We start from the raw sequence: 27,201 nt of genomic DNA on the forward strand, positions 1-27,201 counted from the left end.
TTATTTCTAGCCCTGCTTAATAGGTTAAGCCCCGCCTTATAGGTTAAGCCCCGCCTTATAGGTTAAGCCCCGCCTTATAGGTTAAGCCCCGCCTACTTTCATACTAAAATACACAGACAGTAACAGAATACATGTATTATATTTATTCTCTGTTCAATAATTGACAATATAAACATACTTTACATTTTCGTAACGTGTGTAATAAACCGTACAGTAATACTTAACATATAAACCCGCTTTGCAACCACCAATTACAAACGACTGATCGTCCTAACTGTCGCCTGTGATTGGTCAAAATTATTGCGTCGCGTGTACGTCCATACTATAATAACTTATATAATTTAGAAGCACAAACGAAATTCCAAATCACAACTTGAAACTTTGATAATTTTAAATCAACTTAAAAACTGTGTTTAATTTCCGAGAGCGTATAATAATGGTGCTGGAATGGAATAATACGAGACAGATAAATAAGAAAAATATACATAAAACAATTAAGTTCTAGTTTAAAAAAAGCTAATACATAAGAATACATATTATTTTTGTATATTTTCAGACTCTTATGGGCATTTATGCTTTATTTATGTGATTTGTTTTGTCACACAGATATAGTCCGATGAATCACATGATTGTTTATATTTTTCATCTGATATTTTGAATCGCACATATTTCGGTTTCTTCTGACGTCATTTTCATCTGTTTAATGATATTGTCCGTTTATTTTTATTTTAAGTCACTTGATGACGTCACTTGTATGCATTCTCATTTCAGTAGGCCTCTCTAAGTTTGTGTTTTTTTCATTGACAACTTCTTGAGTGCGTCCACTATCATCTTCTTGGATTCCTGGTTATTTCCACTCCGAAGGCCCTTCAATTCATTTACGACCGTGTCCTGTAACATAGCAATAAAGCAACAGTAAATCAACCAATGACAGTCTCTTAATTCTTGCTATGATAAATCAGATAATCTTTCAAAAAGTCAATCCGATCTTACAATAAACCAATGAGGCTGACTGAATCAATCACTTGCCCAGTCAATCTTGAAGTCAAATCTCTGTATAGAGGCCCTATCGCCAGATATAAATTTAAAGCTTAGGTACAGGCATGAATTTTAAATTTAATATTTGGTTAATTGTACATAAATCAAATATTTGTAACAGAAATCGAGACGAAAAAACATGAATTTCACTTAATATGGTCAAATACAAACTTTGGCAAAATTCTTCCATAAAAACCAGGAAGACTTTTTTTCAGTAGTTAGGTAGTTAACCTAATGTATAACATGTCTGGTGACTCCCTAGACGGTGAAAAAAGATGTGGATAATTTTGCTATAGCATGAAAATAAATTTTGAAGTTTTTACCACACCGTTTATTTTTCATAGCTTTTTAAAATGCCTCTCTATTTACAAAATGTGTGTACACAAACGAATAGATATTTTACTGTGTAATTTGAACTATCCCCCCACTGATAAGAAAGTGCTTATTTTCAACAAACTCGTGTAACACAAATAAAATCCCAAAAATTATGAAGCATAGGGGAAACTATAGATCGATAATTATTGGAATGTATGATCAATAGAAATTTTTTGCCCGCACCTGGCCTTTAAAAGCATTGTACAGGCAGGGAAGATAATGCAATTTCACTTTTCCCTGGTATAGGCCTAGCCTCCTCAATCCACGCATACAAAATGAAACAAATATTATATGTTTCTTTAAATTAATTTGTATTATGTTTAATATCTTGATGTTTTGTAAATTCAAAAATATATTTATAAATATGTTATTTACAAGTAATATTAATTATTACAAAGGAGCAGTTTAATTTGAAATATCAAGTTTCGTTGCCATTTAGAAATGTCCGATGCAAAGAACATTGCCCGACATTCGATCCGACAATCGACAGAACCAATTTGGCGATTCACAGTTTGTTTTTTTTTTGCAAAATTGCAAATTTTCTATTATCAAGAAAACGGCTCAATTACAGTATAATAACATGTGTACATTGTTACACGCCTTAGGTGTCTATTTCATGCGTCAAGTTCAATATTTATTTTTAGTATATTAAGTTCTATCGGTCACCGAAAGTTTAGCTATATTAATTAGAAAATAATATTGTTAAAAATAGCTGATAGTGTACCCATCTACGAAATGGTAATAATACCGGAAATATCTTGGGAGCTTGGCTCACACTTTGGAGACGCAACGCAATGACGTAAGCGCAAGGTAAGCTATTTGACCAATCGCAATCAATATATTATATTCAACCTGTCGCTTGAAATTGTTCCTCGCTTGAGTTGCGCTTACGAACCAAGCCTAATCCTTCGGAACGCGGTTTGAAACCACCAGCACACAGTTAATTGAAGAATTTTACATTAAAGATGTATTGTCTCCACAAAAACATGAAAAATGAAGATTATTAAAATCAAACCTCGAATATGCCATTTTGTAATTTTAACAAAGTTAATTACTTCCGTAGAAAAATATCCAGAAAAAATAATGTTTTCACTTATAAAATGACAAAATAAACAGTTAAATTCAATCAAAAACCCATTGGCTGGCAGCCAATTTGACTATTTTTTGCTCCAAATTACAGTTTTTTCAGGTAAATAATTTTTTTTCTCGATTTTTGGTGAAAGTGAATAACTATTATGTGACATTAAAATGGCATATTCAACAAACAAATTGTAAAAATTTATTTTTTCAGGGGGACAATACATCTTTAAAGTAAGATTGTACCGATTATCTATTTAACGCATGCGCAGTACTGCAAACTGTTCAATCTGATTGGTCGATTGCTGCAGCCATATTGAACGGTTTCTCTCCATGGTTACTATAGCTTTTGAGCTTTTGTATTGTTTGGCCGTCAAGCTCCTTTGATATCATCACTACGATTTGTATTAATACTTAATCTTACCTTTATGTTTTCATTACTTCCCGAAAGATCTTGTTCGTTTTCTTCTTCGTTGTCAGATGAAAATGATGACGAATCTTGGTTGTCGTCTACTTGTTCGTCTTTAAGTACAACCTCAGGTTGTCTTTTTACATCATCGTAAAATTCATTGTTCTCATTACCTTCTCGTATTAAATTATCACCAGTCTTTTCAAAATTATTATTTTCTTTTATTTTTTGGTTTGTTTGAAAGTTATTGCTGATTCTATTAGATCTTCCTTTACTTCCAAAGTTATGTGTATTCATTGCCATATGCTTTTCTTCTGCTGGTATTTCACTCGCAGAATCATTCCCATTTTCCTCTGCTGGTGTTTCGCTGGCAGAGTCTTCTCCATTTTCCTCTCCTGGTATTTCGCTGGCAGAATCTTCTTCATTCTCCTCTGCTGGTGTTTCGCTGGCAGATTCTTCTCTATTTTTTTCTGCTGGTATTTCACTCGCAGAATCTTCGCCATTTTCCTCTGCTGATGTTTCGCTGGCAGAGTCTTCTACATTTTCCTCTGCTGGTGTTTCGCTGGCAGAGTCTTCTCCACTTTCCTCTGCTGGGATTTCACTCGCAGAATCACCTTCATTTTGTTCTGCTGGTGTTTCGCTGGCAGAATCTTCTCCATTTTCCTCTGCTGGTATTTCACTCGCAGAATCTTCTCCATTTTCCTCTGCTGGTGTTTCACTCGCAGAATCGTCCCTATCAATTCCATCTTCTGTATTCTCACTGTCGTCAACTTCTTCGGTGTCTTCTGCAGGCGTTTCACTGGCGGAATCTTCTGCAGGCGTTTCACTGGCGGAATCTTCTCCATCAGTTTCCTCTCCTTGTAATTTATTTTGTTCTGCCGGTGTTTCACTTGCGGAATCTTCTATGTTAGCGTCATCGGTATCTTCTGCCGGTGTTTCACTTGCTGAATCTTCTATGTTAGCGTCATCGGTAGGCCTATCTTCTGCCGGTGTTTCACTTGCGGAGTCTTCTAAGTTAGCATCATCGGTATCTTCTGCAGGAATCTCACTGGCTGATTCTTCATCATATTCCTCGTCACTTGCTGAATCTCCATTTATAAGCTCTTGTTTATTATTCCACGTAAATGATGAGGGTTTGTTTTTCAGTCCACGAAATTCACCCGGTTTTAACTCGTTGTAAAAGTCCTTCACTGAAATATATAGCAATATAAATTTAGGTTACAAGACCAGTTATATTTTTCCATAAGTGATGTAATACATAAGACAGATGCAATATGGCCAAAGCAATCGGGAATAAGATGACTAACTTGTTAACTTACTTCGATCAGCTGGAGTTTTTTCTTGTCCTCTATTATTTTGTTTCGTGACGTCATTTTGTTCCAACATTTCACCAGGTATCAGATCTTTACCTGTAGAAAATTTGAGACATTGAGACAAATAATAAATAAGTTCCCTTTTTATAATTGTTGTTTGAATCAACATTTTACTGTTAAATAAGATTGTTGCTGATATGACTCGCTGCATAGTTCATAGTTCATCAGTCATGCGTTATTACAATTGATATTTTACCATTATTTACTTTATTCTTATGTAAGGCATACGTGTAATTTAAATGTATCTATAATAAAGGTATCTATAATAATATACAGAATACAAATTATATTTTCATCCAATCACCTTTGGCCAACTGATTCTGGTTGTTTTGAAGTTCTGCGACCCATTTCAAAGTTTTCTGAAGCTTCTGATGTTCAAACTCCAAAGCTTTTAATAGATGATACAGGACATTATCTACAGTGTTCTTCCATTCGCCCGAATCTGGTAGCCATCCACTAACACTGCTCTCTCCTTCTGCAAGAGCACCGTCTCCACTACCTTCATCCTTATTCCTTTTGCTCTGAACGACGGAAGGCGAACTATCGCCCAATTCTTTTACGTATTTCATTGCTGCAAAGAAAGTGCCGTAACATCATTAACAAATAATAAGAAAATATCTTATAGGTGTTCCAGTTTGCTGACATTGTGGTCCTGCTGACTTTGCCCAAAATACGTTTACAAATTGTGAAGTGAATTGACTAGAGAACAATTTTTGATTAATTTTTGAAGACTATAAATTAATAATACGCCGCTAAATTATATTCTGAATCTGAAACAAACATTTGTAAACCGTTTTATAAGAGCTGTTATAAAATGTTATGTAATATTGATTTTATTTTCATTGTTATGTTACATTCCTGATTGAAATAGCTTTTAGAATTCAACATGATACTGGTTTAGATGAAACTCTAATCCTTATGGCATATCGATTGCAGTGATGTTAAAGCCAACTGTCAAATGTGCACATACTTATGCAACAGAAATATGATGTATTACAAGAATGGTTTTGATAATGTAGGAGGCTTAACACCAGTGTTGAGAAACACGGCGGTAGTAAAAATAAAGCTTGGTTCCAACTAGGACGTAACGCAAACGTAAGCAATTTGATAAATGACAAGCGATAGATTGTTTTGAACTATCAGGGTCAACTCGCTTGCGTTGCTCTTACGTCCCTGCGTTGCGTGGTTGTAGGAAACAAGCGTACGTCAACGACTGCGTGACGAATAAGCGTAGTTCACCGACCACCATGCTTCAACAACGCCAGAGCCATATATATGGCTCTAAAGCGTGGTTCCCACTAGCGACGCAACACAAGGACGTAACGCAACGCAAGTGAATTGACCAATCACAAGCGATGGCTTATTCGCTTGTGATTGCTAACTGTCTATAACTTCGCTTGTCATTGGTTGAAACGCTTGCGTTGCGTTTACGTCCTTGCGTTACGTTCTAGTGGGAACCAAGCTTTAACAACGCAACGCAAGGACGCCGCGTAACGTAGGATTGGACCTATCAAAAGACGGTTCGGATAATAACTATTATTTGGAATTTCTGATGATTATTGATGACAACACGGATCCATGATAACAGAATGCAAAGGATGCAGATGATGATGATAATGGTACCGTATTTCGATAATTTAATTCATTTCAAAATCTTACCTCCGTTTACCATTTCAAGACACTCTTCACTTACACCCGAGAGGTCCATTTGGTGTGATTTTTCCTGCTGTGCTATCAATCTTATGACATCAGCAGCGCAATTGTTCAATTTCTAAAAGAAGAAAATGTAATAATAATGTCAATTATTTCTTACTTTCTTCTTTAGGCCTATTGTATTTAGAACATTTTAGCAGGGAAAACAATTTTATTTTAAACTAAAATAAATCCTACTCCAAAAATAAATTGCAATATCGCGAAAAAAGGAACAAATACATTTATTTTTGTTTTCTGTGCTTCCATGATATTAATAGTCTTTTTATGCTTTGCTTGTTTGTTTTCTTGTCTGTCTGTCTGTTTTGTTTTGTTTCTGTACGTTAAATTAAACATCAATATGATGTTTTTCTTAAAGATTCAAGATTCAAACTTTAATCTAATCCATTTCTGGAAATTCCATTGCTTGCATTAAAAATTACAGAACAGCAATTACAATACAATTGAAATTACAATAAAACTTATTGGATATATGTATATCACCGGGCGGTTTCGAATTAATGTTCATTGCCTAATGTGTTTTTATATATATAATATGTATAAATCCAAAGGCAAATTACTGAAAAAAATGACAATGCTGTGGGTATTAGTGGCCGGATCTCAATGAAGATACAAAAAAAAGAAGCGAAAAGCTAAATCAAAACGATAAAGTAAAACAGCCAGAAAAGTTAGCAGAGCTATATTCAATAAACATAATAGCTATAATAAATTTTAGCTATATAAACAATAAAATGCAAACTATTTACAGTATATTTCTCATAATTATCATCGTTTGTAATTGTTGTTAAAAAGTGTAATGGCTTGTGGAGAAGGAAGGAGAGAAGATATCGTTCAGTGCGGGAGGCCGGCAGACGATATCTCAGTAGGAGAAAGGAAGGAGAGAAGATATCGTTCAGTGCGGGAGGCCGGCAGACGATATCTCAGTAGGAGAAAGGAAGGAGAGCAGAATCGTTCAGTGCGGGAGGCCGGCAGACGATATCTCAGTAGGAGACCTTCAAATTGTATTGCTTTGCTTTGCGTCTTTATTATATATGTCAACATTTTTATTTTTGTTACCTTGAAAAAGAAAAAGAAATAAATGTTATTGATTAATTGATTGATTGATTTATTGATTGATTTATTGATTGATTTATTGAGTGAGAATATTTTGTTTTTTCATTTTATATGTAATATTACTTTCATACTATAAATTCTACTTTAATAATAGACATAAATCGTGTATCACGTTACTTATAGATGAAAGCTTCTAGCTAGCTTTTAGGCCTCTAATATGTTTTCCAAATGTCTCGTCAGCTTATCAATTAGTCGCGATGACTGGTTCTGCTGCCACATCCAGTCATTCACTACATTAGCTGATGTTTTGACATTGGCCTAGAAAACTGTCATGGTTTTTTCTTGATGAGCCATTGGTCATAATTGTTGACAATGTTGTATATTAGACGCATCTATCACTCAGTCGTTGCCTTTTCTTCATTTAATTAATTGTTTTAGTATTCATAATCATGATTCACTCACTCATTAAAATGTTGTTATTCAGAACTAGCCTATTTTACCATTCAATATGCACAGTATTATATTTATTGATTTATATATAAACAGAATCATACAATAAGATGCGTTATAATAAAATGTATCCTAATTTATGTTCCGTTTTCTATGATGTATTCGGTTGTTAACTGTACTTTTATTGTACGGCCTGTACAGCGTTCTTTTGCTACACATTTTGACTTTAATGGCCGCCCATAATATTCGTTATATTAGGCATAATAATTTCATACTATATATGTTGATATGCTTAATCCCATTCTTTATCACTATGTGAGGTGTCATCTTCGTGAATATAACCTATTTCTTTGCATAGATTAATCATTACTTGTTCTTTGTATGAATATCCTAATGTAATGAAAGCTCTGTCTACACTGTCAAATTTTATTTGAAAATATATGAAATGATAGTGATTATATGTTATATGTGATGTGCCCATATATGGACACGATGATGTCATATCCCACTACCATATTAAAGCATACCACTACCATATTTGGGCACATCATATTTTCCCTTTGGTCAAATTAGTATGATAGTGTAGAGAGAGCTTAAAACTAGATTTAAACTCGCCATTTGGGACGAGTTAAGTTATCAACGCAAACGCAAAAGCAAAATGCACTGCGTCCAACGCTAAAAAAATGCGCACAGAAATTAATTATGCCATCCTATGACCTTAAGTAAATATATTCTTAAATTATTCTGGTTTTCCATTTGACAACAATAAATAGTAATCACATCCAACGTATAAGAATATATGACAGACAGGCCGACGATCGACACAAGTTTAATAAAACATAATACTGTATTGATAAATAAAAAACGCAACTGACCAATAATTTCCAAGGGATAACAATGAATGGGAGGGGTTGGGTGTGTTTAGTTGGCACGGCAAAACCTGGCTTTTTTAAATCTCTCATTAACTTATTGATGATATCCTCGTGCATTTTCAAGGGGGTTGTCCTCGTTTATCCACCAAACGTCTCCTTTTCTGCTTCTTCTTCTTTCGAAAATATCATAAATCGATATAAAACATATTCTAACCAGGAATTCTGTTAAGCGTTCCATCCTTGGAAAATAAGTAATTTATGTATGTATTATTCAGAATCAGTTTCCCGCTAATTCGTACAATTTTCTCGAGTAATTGAGTGTCTTTTCTAACACCGCTGTTACTTAATAATAACTGTAAATGTATATGAATCAGCAGCGTTTTAGTGATTTTGTGCTAAAAAAGAACAATAACCCTTTCATTTACCATGGCTTATTCATGAATTGTAAAAATATTCTATTAATATATATATATGTTATATAATATTATAATACCGCTGTTTTCGCAGGGAAAATGTTTCAGCGTGTAATTTCTTGCTATTTTCTGCCAATATAGCAGTTGAAGAATAATATATAGGCCTAAGGTTTATTCTTTTATATTAACCATAATAATTTCATATAATCAGATTTAAAAGTAGGCAGAATGTATTTAAATGGTAGGAAACCTCAACAATTATAATATTATACACCACTGTTTTCTCGGGGAAAATGTTTTAACATATACGCTAATTTTTTCTGCCAATAACAGTGAAAGAATAAAGGTTTATTCTTTTTCTTTTTAAACATAATAATTGCAGGTTAAAAAGTAAGCAGAATGTATTTAAATGATAGGAGGCCTGAATAATTAGAGTATAAATCGCTCGAAGTCTATCTACTTAGAATCGTAAACCACTTTTTAACGATGTTATGAGTAATAATGAAGATAATCAGTCGTCGGATTATGATAGGAATTATTCAAGTAGAATTTTTATTGTAATAATTAAAATGCATTAGGCCTACTCGAGCGGTATCTAGACTTGCCCCAAGTCTGTATTTATTGTCTTTTTTATTTTAGTCCACCAGTCGACGTTTCGATTTTTGTCTGAAAATACAACCTCAAGTATAGTATACGTATGTGCCAAAATATTTATATTTTTACTAATATTAGGTCCGTCTGGAACCCAGACTATAGAGCGGTATGTTGATTGTGCTCTTTCTTACAACAATCTTCATCCCATGGGGTACTGTGGGCTAGTCAGTTTTATAGTGAGAGTATTACTTAGTATAGGGCCTAAGCCTGTTTCCGTCAGAAGACACGATACTGCAGAATGATTATTTTCACTAGATATGATACTCGAATCGACTGGATTCAGGCAAGTATAAAAACCCCCTTCTATTCGTATTCTGACTCGAGTTTCAGAAATAATATTTCTATATCGTGGTTTTTAAGCACTTATTAGATTGCGAAAACCCATGATCAATCCTATGCAATTAATGTAACTTGTCAGATCCTAGTCATATAAGGGTCCGTTACTGTTGAGAAATTGCTGTAAGAGGAATTTTATGCAAAGCCTTCTCTACAAACATAAATCCTTGTCACATAAAGGCAAGACGTATAATGTATTGATAGGCCTACAACGCAGCTGACGATTTGAACTAGAACCTTTTAAAATGTAGGCAACACAGAAACGAAACCATAAAGAGCAGTTTTGTAGCATAATGTCCCTTCCTTAAACTCATAAATACCAATTTCTACCCCACTCCAAGCTTACCATCAGACGTTATAATAAATGTACAAAACACTCTGATTTGAGTTTAATATGCTGGAGTTCAGGATAGAGAGAAGAGAAGTGGGCGGAGCTCAATTTATCTCAAACACAGAGTACTGTTCTACGTTAAAACAATAGTTCATGTTTAGCATTTGAATAGCTAACAATAGCCTTATACACTCGGAATCTTGCAATTAAATTCTTCAAATGTTAACTCCGACATTCGGAAAATTAGGCCCAATACATACATTAATCAATTGTTGAGATACAATAGTCACGATATATTGCACAACGTACATTGTGTACTGAAGTCACCAATTCATTAATTTGTAATATAAACAGATGGCTTTCCTTTAATTAATAACCTTTTTATATGATATAATAACCCTTTTATATAATATAATTATGCTCCCCTTTTAAGTTAAAAATTACATTAGGCTGTCACGCATGATTGATTAACAACATAAAGAATTCGTCACAAATTTATCAAACTTTCTATGTTATTATGCATATCTACGGTAATTCGTTAAATGCTTTTAAGGCTATAGTATGTACATTTATCGTGTAACGTGAACTGAACTTAGATGGCCCTAGAAATCCTCAATTATGAGTAATGTATAATGAAAAACATGAAACATAGCTTACCGCATCTGTCGTGTCAGTGCCTTCCGCAACTCCTTCCGGTTCAGATACTGGTTTCCCATATCCTAAAAAAACAAATCATTATTAAATTTCATTTCAATCATAAAATACGATAAGTATAAAACAAAATGTAATGTACTGTACTGTATACACAGACTAAACGTCAGGCTGTTGTAGTGGTACCCGAAGCTAAGTTCACTTTTATTTTTTGTTAATAAATTTATGAACCTATACATTAGATAGGCTCATGATTTTACCAAATACCCGAGACAACATTGTTGAGATGAAATTGTTTTCACATTAATTTATATTTATACTTTGTATTTAATTTTGTCAGATTATAATATAATTTGTCATTGTGTAGGCATACAAAAGATCACCACATTTGGAAACAACGATACCGATTAATTTTATATCTCAATTCTTCATTGTGTTATAACAAAAATGTTCTCGGCAACAATACAACTTTGATCTGCTACCAGGAATGGTACCAGGATTTTTTTTAATGTTTTAATTTAACAAAGTTGTTGAGCTCTGTCTACACTATCAGGCCAGGGAGTTGTTACTAATAACAACTCCCTGATCAGGCTTTATGTGACAAAAATGTGATGTACAAGTCAAATATCAAATTATGGTAGTAATACGTCAGTATGCTTAAATATGGTAGTGATATGATATCATCATGTCCATATTTGGGTACATCACATTTTTTTGTCACATAAAGTTTGATAGTAGACAGAGCTGTAGTTTATATCGTCAAAATTATGCGCTATTATGATCATACTTTAAATACAGTCTGATCTTCAAGTAAAGCTTTCAGCGTATAATAAGACAAACGTGGCGTATAAATACATATCCGGTAATATGTGCATTTTCAATAAACACTAATATAATTCGAAGGTCTACCACATATGGTTTCCACAATTAGAAAATCCATTCAACGGTAGTATTGTAATCAACGTAGCTATAATTAATCGTGCTCTCCTCCTCAATCATGCCTTCGTCGAAGGTGGTATGCCTAAACTTATCAATATATTAGATGTTAATTGTTAAAACGAGAAAATGCAAATCATGTAACTGTGAGTATTTCTCACAGACATATTTTGTGATACAGTGTAAGATGTGTCCCTAAATGACACAGGAAAATACTGCCAAATGCCATAGTCAGTTGAAATTTAAAAATGTTGTTATGCTTTTTATATAACTGTATAATGTAAATTTGGCGCAATTCAGATTATTCTGCAAATAATAAACCATAATTGAATTGAATAACCGCTAATAGTAAATATGCGTGGAGTGTGTTATTTCTGTTGTAGCTTACCCAACCTTTGTTAATCTCATAATCTCATATTTTTTTTATCATTAATCCTTTGTTATAATCTGCCATTATTATAATAAACCTCAATATTGAGCGCGCGCCTTAAGAACAGCCACCTGAATTCCCCACTGTATAATTAATCAATTGTATATGGTCAACGTTGTACAGTTATCACAGCGTCAGCGTTTGTGCGTAGCACACATTTTGTCGAAAACCATGAGTAATAATTACTACTCGTCTCAGGTGTTAAACTATAACAAAAGTATTTATAATTTGGTGCATTGACCACGCAAATATTGCACCAGGGATAATAGTCTGAATTGTTTTAATTGCTTTTGTTTCCAAGAACGGACATGTATTTATTTATCGCATACATTGACATATAAGATAAGTACGTGAAATAATGATAAACTAAGTATAACCATCCAGACTCTTAACAAGGCCCAAGAGATACTATTGTAACACTCGCATGTCTACCTGCGTATGCTTAGGCGCAGGGAGAGCGAAATTACTTAATTAATTCTCTGCTAGGCGTTAGTCTAGGTTCTAGGCGGAGTGTTTACTTAATTTTAACAGTAAAAAGATAGGCCCTCATGATGATTCTGCACATATGGCGTTTCATACGTATACAACTTGAGCTCGTAACCTTAGTATTTTCAGACAAATATCGACTAACATAAAAAGCAATAACTAAATACTTAAGGCAAGTCTACCTAGGCCTAACAAAAACCCACCTCATTGCATTTTTCTTTCAAAAGCACACCTTAATGTGACGACAATAATGCTGGCTTCTTAGTAGGCTTACGCTTCAGTCGGAATCTTATTAGGCCTACCACCTCCCTGTAATAGCTGTTTGCTTACATGAGACTGTTTACTTGAGATAACAAAAGTAAATGGGTAACACAAAAAACGTTGAATAATCGCATACCCAGGTGCAATCCCGTATTTGCATTTGATTATGCAATTAATTCGACCAATCACAAGCGACAATTCGGATTGGCCGCCACTTGCTCGTAATCATTGTGTAATGTCAGTGAATTGAGGCTTAAGTGGGGGACGGGATGAGTTTAGATTTGAACTTGAGATTGAATTCATTTCATACATTTTTAGTATGATATAGTATACCTATGTACAAAATTTATTAGAAAATGATTTAAAAATAAATAAATAAACAAGATCTGTGAGGGGAGTGAGGTTCAGCCAATAATTTGACGTCTTTGAAGATGACGAAATGGCGCGTATTTAATAGGCATATTAACCATGTACAACCATGAGAAGCCAATGTCTTAGAGTAAACTTTCCTTTTTTATGTAGATTGGGTCGATATCTATACAGTATACAGATCTGATGTATAATAAAGAATTAACCTTCGCCATGTACAACGAAGTAACGCCTTATATTCGGCTTGTGTTTAAATAACATCGATCGTGCTAGTGGCAACTTGCGGACGCCTGTTGCATACTCGATTGGTTATAAACACACTTTGATTGTTAACATACAATTCTTGGATATATCGTCTAGATAGGGTAACGACATACAATGCTTGGATACAATCTAGAAGGGACAATTATACAGACATTACCTGCCTATGGGTGAAATATAATATTAGACATCTCCGAGAGAATTTTATTTTTATCAACGGAAATAATATATATCGAGGGAAAATATAATCCTAAGATAATGCTTATCTTGTGACGTCAGACGCGATATATCAATTTTGATCCTCTCGGATCAGTGGTCACCATTTCGTCCAATCACGTTCCTGTGTTCGGCACAGACTATGTTATAATATAATATCATATTTATGATCATTGTATTGCATTGTATCCTTCCTTATTATGTGCCCATGCCATTAAAAAAATCGTAATATTTTTGATGATTTTACAGTTTAGATAAAAACGTCTTTATGTCGAGCTTTAACGAATTGACCATTGTAACCATTTTTTATTTGAAATGTATATTAATAATGTAAGCCTAGATGATGGATGTACACCTGGCATTACGTACGTTCACAAATACAAATCAACGTATATATTTCCTCTCCGTATTTTGATATACATTAAAACATATTCTCATCATCAGTCGAATGTAGTCGTAGAATGCATGATGAAGAATATTATAGGTATAAAAAACATAGCATTATCAGTATATATTACATAGTTGTAAGCACGGCGTTGTTAAACTGACTTAATGCACTGTATATAAGATGAATCGAAATGTCACAGAGACTTATCGCAAAGCCGAACATGTAGTACATCTTGTTTAACTAAGACCAAAAGCAGGTTGAATACGCTGATGTGCCTACGTACAGTTGCCTAGAGCATTGAAGGGTCACTTTAAGGCCATGTCGTCAGTTTATACAATTATTACGCATAGTACACCACGTTTACGTCGGCGCGATTTACTGTTACGGATACCATACCGTATACGTTCCGTGTATGTAAGTATAGTTTAAGGGTCGCACAATCTATTTGCGGGAGCACACAGATGCCTTGGTCACACATACACACGTACCACTGTATATAATAATACTGTCTACGAAGACTAGACTAGTTTTGCCTGTAGCACACTGAGTTTACGTGCGGGCACACTTTCGTGTAGAAGGTTGATGACTTAGTAGCACACGATGTTTACGTCATGGGACATGCGCATTCCCGGTCTACTAAGTACGAGGATCAGGCTACTATAATATAGCTATTAAAAATAAAATATTGTTTTATCTGTACCACATGACTACGTGTAGCACACTAATACTTACGTGTAGCACACTAATTATTACGTGTAGCACACTAATACTTACGTGTAGAACACTAATACTCACGTGTAGCACACTAATACTTACGTGTAGCACACTAATACTTACGTGTAGCTCACTAATACTTACGTGTAGCACACTAATACTTACGTGTAGCACACTAATACTTACGTGTAGCACACTAATACTTACGTGTAGCTCACTAATACTTACGTGTAGCACACAATGTTTTCTACACAAATGGCCATATGCACACTACCGTACTAAGACATGCTACATTTACGAGAAACAGACCCTAGACGTGTAGCATACGTTTACGTGTGGCACATATATTTACATGTAGCACACCATGTTTCATACAAACATTATTATGCACACTACGTACTAAGACATGCTACATTTACGAGAAGCAGACGTGTAGCATACGTTCACGTGTGGCACATTATATTTACGCAATGTAGCAAGTTAATTTTACATGTAGCACACAAATCTAAGTACAGTCCAGGTTAGTTAAGGTTATCCTGAAATAGACTGTTATTCAAGAATACACAATAATGTCATAGACATGCTACATTTGCGAGAAGCAGACCCTAGACGTGTAGCATACGTTTACGTGTAGCACATTATATTTACGTAGTAGCAAGTTAATTTACACAACTTTAAGCTACGGTTTAGGTTATTTAAGGTTATCATGAGAATAGACTATTATTCAAAAAGCACAATAATGTTATAGTACGCTTATTTTTAATTACACTTAATATTGATTGTGACCGGTGATAAATTAGGCGATAGACTTGAACAAGTATATTAGAAAATGTTGTTAAATATTGCTAATGCCGGAGGAGCAACGTTAAGTCATAGGATTATATTACTTCATATACACATACAAATCCAATGTTCAATTATTCGAGCACGAACCGGGTGGTAATAAAATAATTTGACGGCGTAATTAATATTTTCAATCAACACGTCTGTATTGGATTATGTACGATGAATGGCAAACATGAATAACAAGCGTACAGACCGAAGGTTGGTTAGTAGAAATAAAAATGTTGACATTAAGTCGTCAACAAGCCTATTAAAAACAACAATATATAGATATTTAAACTAGCAATATATCTTTAGCGTTAGAGTTGCATACATATGTCAATATATACACTGTAAGTATATTAAACAAGGCCATATACATGGCTGCAGTCGATCGCGTGCGCAAATTTGAGTTAGTGTTTACCAACCGACCAACCGACCGACTAAAAACAAGACCACTCCGATGGCCAAGGTTCCAGTTTCTTTATAATAAGAAAAGTGCTCTTTCCTTTTTTTTTATGTTATTATTCTAAAGCTCTGTCTACACTATCAAACAAAAAAAGTGTAATGTGCCTAAATATGGTAGTGATATGACAACATCTATCCTGTCCATATATGGGCACATCACATAAAATTTGATAGTGCAGACAGAGCTTAATAATACTCTTCTTCAAATTAAAGATAAAAGGTTAGTAATAATTCGTCATTTGGTATGACAAATTTGTAGTGCGCCGTGACTCATCGAGCACGTGATCAAACTACTTAATTACGTGAAATTATGTGGAATGAGTTCTTTGCATTCAGTACATCTTATATGAATGTTTGTAAGGAACAGGATTGGGGATAGGAAAACGAATACGATAGATTAAGTGAATTGATAATTTTATACTTAAAGGTTGTTTAATTTGGATAACCGCGCAGCAATCTCTAGCTTTCAGAAATTGGGCAATGTCTCTGGTTAGAGACCCTACACCTTTACCCAGTGTGACGTGTATTCGAAAAGTCATTATCCAATATTCTAAGACTCACGCTTTCTTGTGGAAATTGCATTACATAATAAAATTACATAATTTTACCATGCATGGGCTAAATTACACAATAGACGTCATTATAGACATATATATATATATATATATATATATATATATTCTATTTTTAGGAGCTACCTTACAATGCCAATTGATAATTGCAAAATATCTTCTTTTCTGTTACCATTCCCTTTGTAAAATTAGGCATTACTGGTCTCTGTGTTATGCTGTTGTGCTGAAAATGGACCTGTCATATATTAGCTTCCACTAGAACCCTAAATTCATTACGCATCCTCCCCCCCCCCCACCCACCCCACCCCACTCCCTCAAATCCGTCGTCCCCTAAACACCAGCTTTCAAATATTTCAAACGATATTTGAAATAACAAATTGAAATTGAAGCTATAAAAATCATTATTATTAATAATAATTGTCCTTTTTATAGCGCCTAATCAAATTAAATTGTCTCTTAAGCGTGGTTCCCACTAGCGACGCAACACAAGGACGTAACGCAACGCAAGTGAATTGACCAAATCACAAGCGATGGCTTATTCGCTTGTGATTGCTAACTGTCTATAACTTCACTTGTCATTGGTTAAAACGCTTGCGTTGCGTTTACGTCCTTGCGTTACGTTCTGGTGGGAACGAGGCTTTAACGCGCTACGAACTAGATGGAAATTACGTCATTTCATATGCTATGCGAAAGAGATGGGTTTTCAGCAACTGTTTGAAGATGTTAATATAATTGGCATTCTTGAATGATTGTGAAAGAGTATTTCATAAAGCGTGGTTCCCACTAGCGACGCAACACAAGGACGTAACGCAACGCAAGTGAATTGACCAATCACAAGCGATGGCTTATTCGCTTGTGATTGCTAACTGTCTATAACTTCGCTTGTCATTGGTTAAAACGCTTGCGTTGCGTTTACGTCCTTGCGTTACGTTCTAGTGGGAACCAAGCTTTAGTATGGAGCTGTACAAGAGAATGACCGGTCAACAAATGTATGTCTACGTGTTCTTGGTTGGTTGGTTTTATAATACTTCATTACTATGACGTACCGATTAACATCAAGAACAAAAAAACCTTTTTCCCGTACCACCTGATGATGTATTACCCTCTGATGCATTAATTTTATTATCTCGCAGGTAGTAATTAATTTGTTACGTAATTACAAACCACTAGCCAGCCAAATATTCTTCTCTCCTTTTAATTACTTGCAACAATGTCAATACAAACTTCAATTAATTCTCACAGAACGTGCTCATCGATCGCTTTTGCGTAAATATTAAGAAAAACCACACGTTTATTTAAGAAAGATATAAGTTTCTTCCATACTAGCCTATGTATTCTGTCTAAACATTTCAGATAATATTTAACTTTCGTATTCCATATAACTGTATGAATATTCAAACACGCATCTCGGCGGTTAATGAATAATATTAACTTACCCGTGATAGTTAAAACGCCAACAAAAAGTAAAACCGATGTTGTACTTGGCAAATGCATATTAAAAGTCCTGTATATCGGCTACTAATAGTACTATACGTGACTTATACGGTATAAATATCCGTCGTCGCAAATGTACGCGTCAGAATGGCAGAGTCGTAATCGTTCAAATGAGGACTATAATATTGATTCCAATCAAGAAACATACTTCTGCGCATGACAACACATTGTTGCAAGAAACACACATAAATGCGTCTTGTCCAATCGGCGGATAATATAGTATTTTAATATAACAGTGACCCTCATCTGTTATGAGTTTCTATGACAACCATTTGATATAATTCGATATTAAAATGACGTCACAATAATAATAATTATTAATTACTATATATAGGGCCTAATTTCAAATTTCAAACGGGAATAAATTATTAGTATTAAACATTTTGTTTTGTTAACGATGTTTGTCGTTAGTGAACAATGTGTACAATAAAACTAAACTGTACTATTATTTAGCTTGGTAAATTCTTGTGAGATACTTGGAACATTGTTATTATTGCTATGGTGGATGTAGAAAATAAACATAAAGTGATACAGATATGATTCAGGTAGCTATGTTACGGTACATAAACAATTAACATTTAAACAAAAATCGAAATGCCGACGGAAACCCCATAAAAAAAACTACATACTTAAGTCTAGTATGTTGCAGCCTCGTCTATTTTACTCAACAACAGGCCAAATAATCTATCAGATCGACTAAATTCATCTTAAAGCTCTGTCTCACTATCACACTTATAGTTTGACAAAAAAGTGTGCTGTGGCCAAATATGGTAGTGCTATGCCTAAATATGGTAGTGCTATGTCTAAATATGGTAGTGATATGACATCATCATTTCCATATATGGGCAAATCATACATAAAATTTGATAGGTAGACAGAGCTTAAAGATGTATTGTCCCCCAAAAACATGAAAAATGAAGATTAATTAAATCAGACTTTGAATATGTTATTTTGTAGTTTTAATAAAGTTCACTTCCATGGAAAAAAAAATGTTTTCACTTATAAAATGACAAAAGTAAATCCATTGGCTGGCAGCCAATTTGACAATTTAAATACTTTTTTTTCGATCCAATTTTTGGTCAAAAAAAGTAACTATTATGTTACATTAAAATGGAATATTCAACAACAATTTTTTAAAGAATTATTTGTTCAATACATCTTTAACATTACCATCGCACACACACAAATATAATCAAATTCATGTTAAGTTAACGTTCAATTTGTGTAATTGCTGATAACGAGCTTTTAATCAGATCTTTGCATTGCTAATAGTCAAGAGAGGGATATATTCGATTCTGTATCACACTGATTATATTAATGACGTTATACTGTTTAATATTAACACATTATACGAGCAATAAACTCGACAAGATTTGTATGATAATATGTTACAAATTATGAATTTCATAGAACTTAAATTAGAAATTAAATCACCACACTAACAAACATTACTAATGCGTGCCAAAGTTTATGGTACTAGTAAACGCCGCCACGCCTATATACATTTGAGTAGGCCTACATCGACCCTTTGTTGGGATTATAAGGTTTGGTTGGCGCATGCGTTTGTTCTTGCTATTTAATTGAGACAGGTTCATTATAATTTTGTAATCGTAATGTCCAGTCTACAACGTTGACCAACGGAAATACGTATCATAAAAACGCACAAGAGTTGAAGAGCGCGTATCGGTATTAGTACGCGTTTTCCGCGTGCCACTAACGATCAACTGAACATTCGATCAACAGCGGCCTACTTAACATTGTTTTTATTACCTCTCAATGCATGTTTGATATTAAACAAGCCATGAGTTTATAGTTATCCCCGGAGGTAACTTGCGTTTCATATTGGAAAATTAACAAACCGTTGTGTAAAAATATCATTTTAATCATGCTTAGAATGATAGATTACCGTATAAAGCAATTATAAAGTATTGTGAAGGTGGTATAGCCGATTGGTGATGTGTGCAGTCAACGAGAACAACAAACTGTGGTGAGGGAAAAAGTGACCCCCCAGACACTTTGCGAAGAAAACAAAAATCATAATTTAACGACCGATTATTGTCATTGGTTTGAGGAGAGGAGGCAAATCCGCAGTTTTTGCGAATTTCCGTACGTGATTTGCTAAAAAAAATTTTTCTTTAATTTTTGGACTGGACGTTTACGCAACATATTAAAGACAATTAGAGATGGCGCTCCTCATAACAATATTATAACCCGCTCGAGTTTAGTTTGGCGCTTATTTTAATGACATCTGTGGTAGATGTTCCCTTTTTATTGAATCAGCTTAAAACAAAATAATCTATCAATCATGTTCTCACAAATACGGTTAAATAATAATAAATAACAAATTATTAGTATGTCTGTTGAATGGTTTAATCAATAGATTTGAAAATCAAATCAAAATGTTAATACCTGTAGAAGTTATCGGTACATGCCTACACCACGTACCGGTATATTATATTTAGTTTTGAAAATATGTGATCGTTCTCAGGAGTGAGAATGCCGTTTTGAACTGTCTGCATTCTTACTCTTGAGGACGATCAAAGTATATTGATCGAAACGGCGAGAAACTCGACAGATTTGTGTTTGTTCAGAAGTACAGTAAATATCGTGGCATACTGTACAATATATATTTCGCCATGCAAACCTTAAACAATACAAATCAATATAAGAAATAAAAGTACGTTAGTCTGGGCGACTCTGATTTAGAGGCAAAGTATAACGAACAATTATTTGATTTAGAATAATTTCTCCAATTCCTTGTACAGTACAGTATTTAAAATACAGTATCCATTTAGTTTTTATCTCATTTTACAAAAATAAATGTTTACATAAGGACTGCTAAAGTCAACTCTACAAAAACCTTTTTAGAGATTCAAAACGTTCTAAGTTTCAATCATTTAATTAAAACGTGTTCAGATTCAGAATATTTCTATAAACATAATTATCACAACCGGCCCAGAGTTTACTGAAGTAGGCAGTGTCATATTTATAATTATTAAAGGCCGCGAGATATTTTCATTTGGTTAAGGCAGCAATATTAACAATGTCCATTTTACCATTATATTTACAATTTAGATACACTCGGTCTTTTAAACGCCTGACTGTAACACAAATAAAAATTGATAATTAGTACAACCCAGAGAGAGTTTACTGAAGGCAGTGTCATATTTATAACTATTAATGGCCGCGAGATATTTTCATTTGGTTAAGGCAGCATTATTAACAATGTCCATTTTACCATTATATTTACAATTTAGATACACCCGGTCTTTTAAACACCGGACTATAATATAACACAAACACAAATTCGTGCAAGAAAATGTATATTATATATACAGTACATGCCACCTCAAAAACAGCAACGTTGCCCAATGTCAGTGCTGTCTGGTAAAATATTTCAGAGCAACTACGTTTTTGTTTCCCATACAAGCAAAACACCAAACGCGGTTTAATAAATTTCGTCTAACATTCATCAATATTTATACACGAGTACGTCAAAGGAAACCCTTGTAAAGCGTGGTTCCCACTAGCGACGCAACGCAAGGACGTAACGCAACGCAAGTGAATTGACCAATCACAAGCGATGGCTTATTCGCTTGTGATTGCTAACTGTCTATAACTTCGCTTGTCATTGGTTAAAACGCTTGCGTTGCGTTTACGTCCTTGCGTTACGTTCTAGTGGGAACCAAGATTTAACAAAAATAATAGGCTATATATATATACACAGTATATCATGGCAGCTCCTGTAATACAGAGGCACATATGTATCACATGTTGTGCATGTATTATGTTACGGTTAGGTTTATAGGATTGATACCCAGTCACATGTGATACATATGTGAAAGTATTACAGAAGTTGCTTATGGAACTGGACATATTATAAATACAATATCGAAAATCGGATAAAAATGCTAAATGTATGTACATTAGTGTTATTCTATACAAACTATACATTAAACTATACATTAATTGTAAATATGTTTATCAGAATTACACCGATTTTACGTTTTTTAAGATTAATGGATTTTCTTTAATAAACTCCTTAAAGCAAGTGCTGAATCTGTATATAAACAATAATAAATTGCAGTTTTTAAACTGAGCACTACTAAATTGTAATAAATCATGGAGAATATTTGCAATATAACGACATTTTACACAAGCTATTCTGTAAGAAACTATAATATACTATAAACAAATATCATCTTCCTAATTTTGAAATCATTATTATGGAATCATTGGAATGGTGTCTCTCATGGCCGATTCGGTTTGGAACCAAATTCGGCCGAATTCATTTACTTTAATATAGAATGTTTATTTCTACATAGAAAAATGTATTTACACTTCATTAAAACTAAGAAATTACAGATTCAAAACAGAGTTACAGCTTTCGTCTACCAATTGCTGGAGACGAACGTAACTTCATGTTTTACGACGTTAAAGGCAATTTACACAGAAGAACGGTAAAGCTTGGTTCCCATTAGGACGTAACGCAAAGACGTAAACGTAACGCAAGCGTGTTGACCAATGACAAGCCACTGTTTGAATACTTCATTGCTTTTGATTGGTCAAATCACTTACGTTGTGCTTACGTCCTTGCGTTGCGTAGCTAGTGGAACCGAGCTTAAGCGGAAAACCGCGTAGCTTGTCCACGTAGAATCTTTGTCTATCCTGAGCAGAAACCGCCTGTCCGCTCTGCGTTATGTGTGTGTGTAGCAATGTGTTACAATTTCAGACTTTAAAGCCCAACTCACCAAACATTTGACAAAAAAATATTAAGTTGTAATTGTTTATTCAATGCAGCTTATTTTTAATTGGTGTATCTCATTATAACTTTGTTTTGTTTTTAATTTTGTACTACTTAGTTTTGTTATTTTGTATTTTATAAGTAATAATGGAGTAAGAGCAGTTTTCTGTTTGGGCTTATGCCTATTATACTTGCTCCTGGCAAGATGAAATGTAAAACATACTTTTAAGAACTTTTGCCGAATAAAATTACAGGTATTGTTATTATAAATGGTCATAAGAAATAACATAGATTCTATATTTGTATTACCGTTACCGCTCGTCTGTGTAAATTGCCCTTTATTAGGCTAGTATACGATTATTTACATAGATCTTCCATCTTTAATTTTCTTCTCAAATACTGAACCGGTGTAGCCCGTGGTGTTGAATGAAGGCGTGTCAAATTGTGGTCACCTGACGAATAGTTTGTGACACTCAAGTTGCGTTTGGACCTTGAGCTTGGTGGTTTCTTCTCTTTTACTGAAGATAATGTGCAACTGTTAAGATGAGCATGTGACCTAGATTCTCTTTCTGGTGTTTTCTGTGTAATTTCATTGTCGACATTTTGCGTCAAGTCAATAACATTGTTGCTTTTTGTTGATTCAGAACTAATTTCATACGAAGTACGTTTGTTTTTCATAGAAACCGAATTGACCTCAACACTTTCCAAAAGCTTATCTCTAGTTCCAGACCAAATACTTGGTAATACGTTTCCTTCTTCATTGGCACAATTGCATTTTTTATAGGCAATACATGTTGGAAAATGTTTTCTTGATGAGGATGACTGTGAATGATTAAAAGCAGATTTCAAATCATTGTTTGGTGTGAACTTGAGATACTTTGTAATGTTTATAACATGCTTCTTTCTTTCATCTTTTCTTGATCTTTTACCTTTCATTTTTGTTGATTTTCCCATGTCTTCTTTTTCTTTTAAATACTTTGCTGTTTCATCTTCCGTTGGTCTTTTCCCCTTCATTTTTGTTGATTTCTCCATGTTTTTAAAATACTTTGCTGTTTTAACCTCCGGTGGTCTTTTTTTCTTAATTGTTGTGAATTCATCCATGTTTGTTTCGTTTTTCATCGAATACTGTGCTTTTTCATCTTCTGTTGGTCTTTCTTCTTCTATTTTTGTTGATTTTCCCATGTTTTCTTCCTTTCCCTTCAAATACTTTGCTGTTTCATCTTCCGTTGGTCTTTTCCCCTTCATTTTTGTTGATTTTCCCATGTCTTTTTTTTCTTTCAAACACTTTGCTGTTTCATCTTCCGTTGATCTTTTTTCCTTCATTTTAGTTGATTTCCCCATGTTTTCTTCTTTTTCCTTCAAATGCTGTTCTTTTTCATCTTCTGTTAGTCTTTCTTCTTCCAATTTTGTCGATTTCTCCATGTTTTTTTCTTCTTTTTCCTTCAAATTATTTGCTGTTTTATCCTCCAATGTTCTTTTTCTCTTCATTTTTGTTGATTTCTCCATGTTTTCTTCTTGTTCCTTCAAATACTTTGTTGTTTTTAACTCCGGTGGTCTTTTTTCCTTAATTGTTGTGGATTCATCCATGTTTGTTTCGTTTTTCTTCGAATACTGTGCTTTTTCATTTTCTGTTGGTCTTTCCCCTTTCATTTTTGTGATTTCTTTCTTGTTTTCTCTTCTCTTTTTCTTCAAGGATGATTCTATCTTACATTTCCTCAAGCTTCCTCGTCCTCCTTTTCCAGATTCTTCTAGTTTTTCTTCATTTATCTTCACAGTCGGTATTTTTGCATATTTACTTCTACTCCGGTTTACTGATCCATCTATTTTTCTTGTCTTCATTTCTTTCAAACGTCTATTACTTGATGATAACAATAATTGTGAATTCAATAAATTAACCTGTGTACAATCATTTTCAGACGGTTTTTCCAAAGTGGAATTCGGAAGACACTTTATAAGATATTGGTGTAAATCTATTGTAGGCGTTTTTTCCATCTTCTTTTTATTCTTGTGCCTTCTTCGTCGTCCATTACTACTCTTTTGCTTTTTCTTGTTATATTCAGTTGACGTAAAAGTATAATTTTGTTTACGTTGGGAAGTTCTTGTGACTCTCCTATTTGGTGGTTTGAAACGAGGTGAACACCGAATTTCAAATGGCGCCAATTCATCAGCAGACGAACTTTCTGAAGTAGTAAAATAATTTTTTAAAGTTGCCTGAACTAGATTTGACTGACTTTTTACCCTTTTCATTTGCTTTGATTTTTTACCTTTTCTGATTAAAGACTTTTTATTTTTGTCATCTGGATTAGTGGATTCCTCACGTTTTGTAATTTTATATTCTGAACATCCTTCATCTTCTAACATTGATAGAAGATCAGTTGACACATCAGCGTAAAAACTCTTGAGCGTATTTCTTCTAACAGGCGAGTTGTAATCATCTGTTTGAATCTCCGATTCGACATATGACTGCTGATAACTGACACAACTTTTGTCATCTTTGCTATTCTTGCGTATCATATTCTTTGGAATTACCTTCTCATCACTACTGATCAAATCCGAAGTTTTCTTCTTATGCTTCTCACAAAAAACTGAATTTGTCATGCTGTTCACATCAATAGAAGCTTCTGTGACCTTTGCATGATAGACAGACATTACTTTGTCATTTTGATGTTCCAGTTTCTCATTGTGTAAAAGAACTGGGTCAAAATCCACATCGCATTGGCGCTTCTTACAAAAGCTTGTTGGAACATTCACATCATGAGCGATGCCATCATCTGACGTTTTGGACTGCTTATGATGGCCGACAAAACTGCCTTCATCTTTTGGATGTTCCACCTCACTCGGAAGTGTTTTGTTATGTGTTTGGTTATAGCTACTTACCAGATCACCAGTTCTTTTATGTTTCTTACAAAGACTTTGAAATGGGTCAATGCTATTTATATTAAGATAAGTCTCTCTATCAAAAATTTCTGACAGTTTCTGTTGACTGACTGAAATAGATTTGTCTTTCTGATGTTCAAGTTTTACAGGCACATCATTTAAAATAATTGGCTTACAACTCTTTATGAAATCGCCAGTTGTCCTTTTATGCTTCTCACAAAGAAACACTTTTACACTATCAGAAGTGTCTTCTTCAGAAGTTTCCGATAGCTTCTGATGATCAAATGACCTTATTTCGTCTACTTGACGTTCAAGTTTTACATCTTTTGGAAATACTGGCTTATGTAACAAATCTTCATCAACGTTATCTTCATCACTTGATATGAAGATTTCACTTTGGCTAAATACATCCGATAAACTACTACTAGTACTCAGACAAGTTTTGATATTTGGTTCTTCAAATACTTCATTCTTCTCAGTGACATTAAACAATTTACTTTGAAATAATTTTATTTTTTTCAGTGGTTTGTGTTGATCCTTTGTCTCTGGCGAAAGGCTTAAACAAGGTCGCTTATGCATTCTCGTAATCAATGGTGGTTCGTCTGAGTCACTAGCACTTTTCCTCTTGTTAATTATCTCATCAAGCTCTTTATAAATCATTGGAGGTATCTCTAATCTACATGACCTAGACGATTTCCTAAGCAGATTAATGGAAAGAAGTTGATCAGAACATCCATGCTCTATGATCTCTTGCCAGGTTAGTGGATGCATAGTCACTACTGGAAGATGCACTCCTGCAGCCTTCCTAGCAGCTGGCAAGCCTTCAGATAGAGAAAAACTGAATGGTTGGTCATCGTCCTTGAATAATTTCACCAAGCTGTTGGAAGGTAATGGTGTTCTTAAGGGTTTCCCCTGTAGCTTCATCTTATATGGTCTTCCATTTAACTGTTTTTTAGTAAATGTTGTAGATTTCATACTCTTTGAGCCCACTTCTATTAGAGAAACGTTTAATTTTCAAAATGAAATTTAAGGAAGTATGTAAAGTTATACAGTGCATCAATATCTAACAATACAAATCAGATTGAATGTTAATTATGTATGCTTCCGCTCTTCCACCCATAAACTAAATAATTGTTTTGCAGAAAGAAAGTTATTTATTTTGCTAAAGCAATAAAAAAACAAAATAATGCAACTATTAAAAAATATTTACCTGAGCCAACCATCGTACGGCATATCCAACAGGCCCAATCCTTTGATTTATTCTTCAATCCACCACACTTTACATGGCAACCTTGCGAACCACACAGATCACATAATACTATCGACCATTGCCTAATAAAAAATAAATGAACTCTCTCAACTCTAAAAAAAACAGACTTTTCTTGAAGGTCTAAAAGGTACCAAATTCTCTTTTCACCATT

At 34.1% G+C, this 27,201-nt stretch overlaps 1 protein-coding gene across 2 annotated transcripts; it reads right to left on the bottom strand.

Annotated features, from left to right (window-relative positions):
- Positions 1–127: 127 nt before the first annotated feature.
- On the bottom strand, positions 128–27,027 carry LOC140060425 (uncharacterized). Of its 2 annotated transcripts, none has more exons than XM_072106619.1 (7): positions 26,991–27,027; positions 10,749–10,810; positions 5,932–6,043; positions 4,577–4,843; positions 4,219–4,308; positions 2,915–4,089; positions 128–891 (listed from the first exon to the last, which is right to left on the bottom strand). In XM_072106619.1, exons 1-7 carry the CDS (start codon positions 27,001–27,003, stop codon positions 781–783), a joined length of 1,830 nt encoding a protein of 609 aa, XP_071962720.1. In that variant the 5' UTR covers positions 27,004–27,027; the 3' UTR covers positions 128–780. The 2 variants fall into 2 exon arrangements, with proteins under 2 accessions (XP_071962720.1, XP_071962719.1); XM_072106618.1 differs by lacking the exon at positions 26,991–27,027 and adding an exon at positions 18,102–18,304.
- Positions 27,028–27,201: the final 174 nt, after the last annotated feature.

The sequence above is a fragment of the Antedon mediterranea genome, chromosome 10, assembly GCF_964355755.1.
Source record: "Antedon mediterranea chromosome 10, ecAntMedi1.1, whole genome shotgun sequence".
Lineage (NCBI taxonomy): Eukaryota > Metazoa > Echinodermata > Crinoidea > Comatulida > Antedonidae > Antedon > Antedon mediterranea.

Excerpts from the sequence above, each read along its gene's own strand:
- LOC140060425 (XM_072106618.1), bottom strand. The coding sequence starts at position 18,159 with ATGCATTTGCCAAGTACAACATCGGTTTTACTTTTTGTTGGCGTTTTA. Across the intron at positions 10,811-18,101 it reads TGGCGTTTTAACTATCACGG|GATATGGGAAACCAGTATCT; the intron begins GTAAGTTAATAT and ends TTGTTTTTTTAG. Across the intron at positions 6,044-10,748 it reads GCACTGACACGACAGATGCG|AAATTGAACAATTGCGCTGC; the intron begins GTAAGCTATGTT and ends TTCTTCTTTTAG.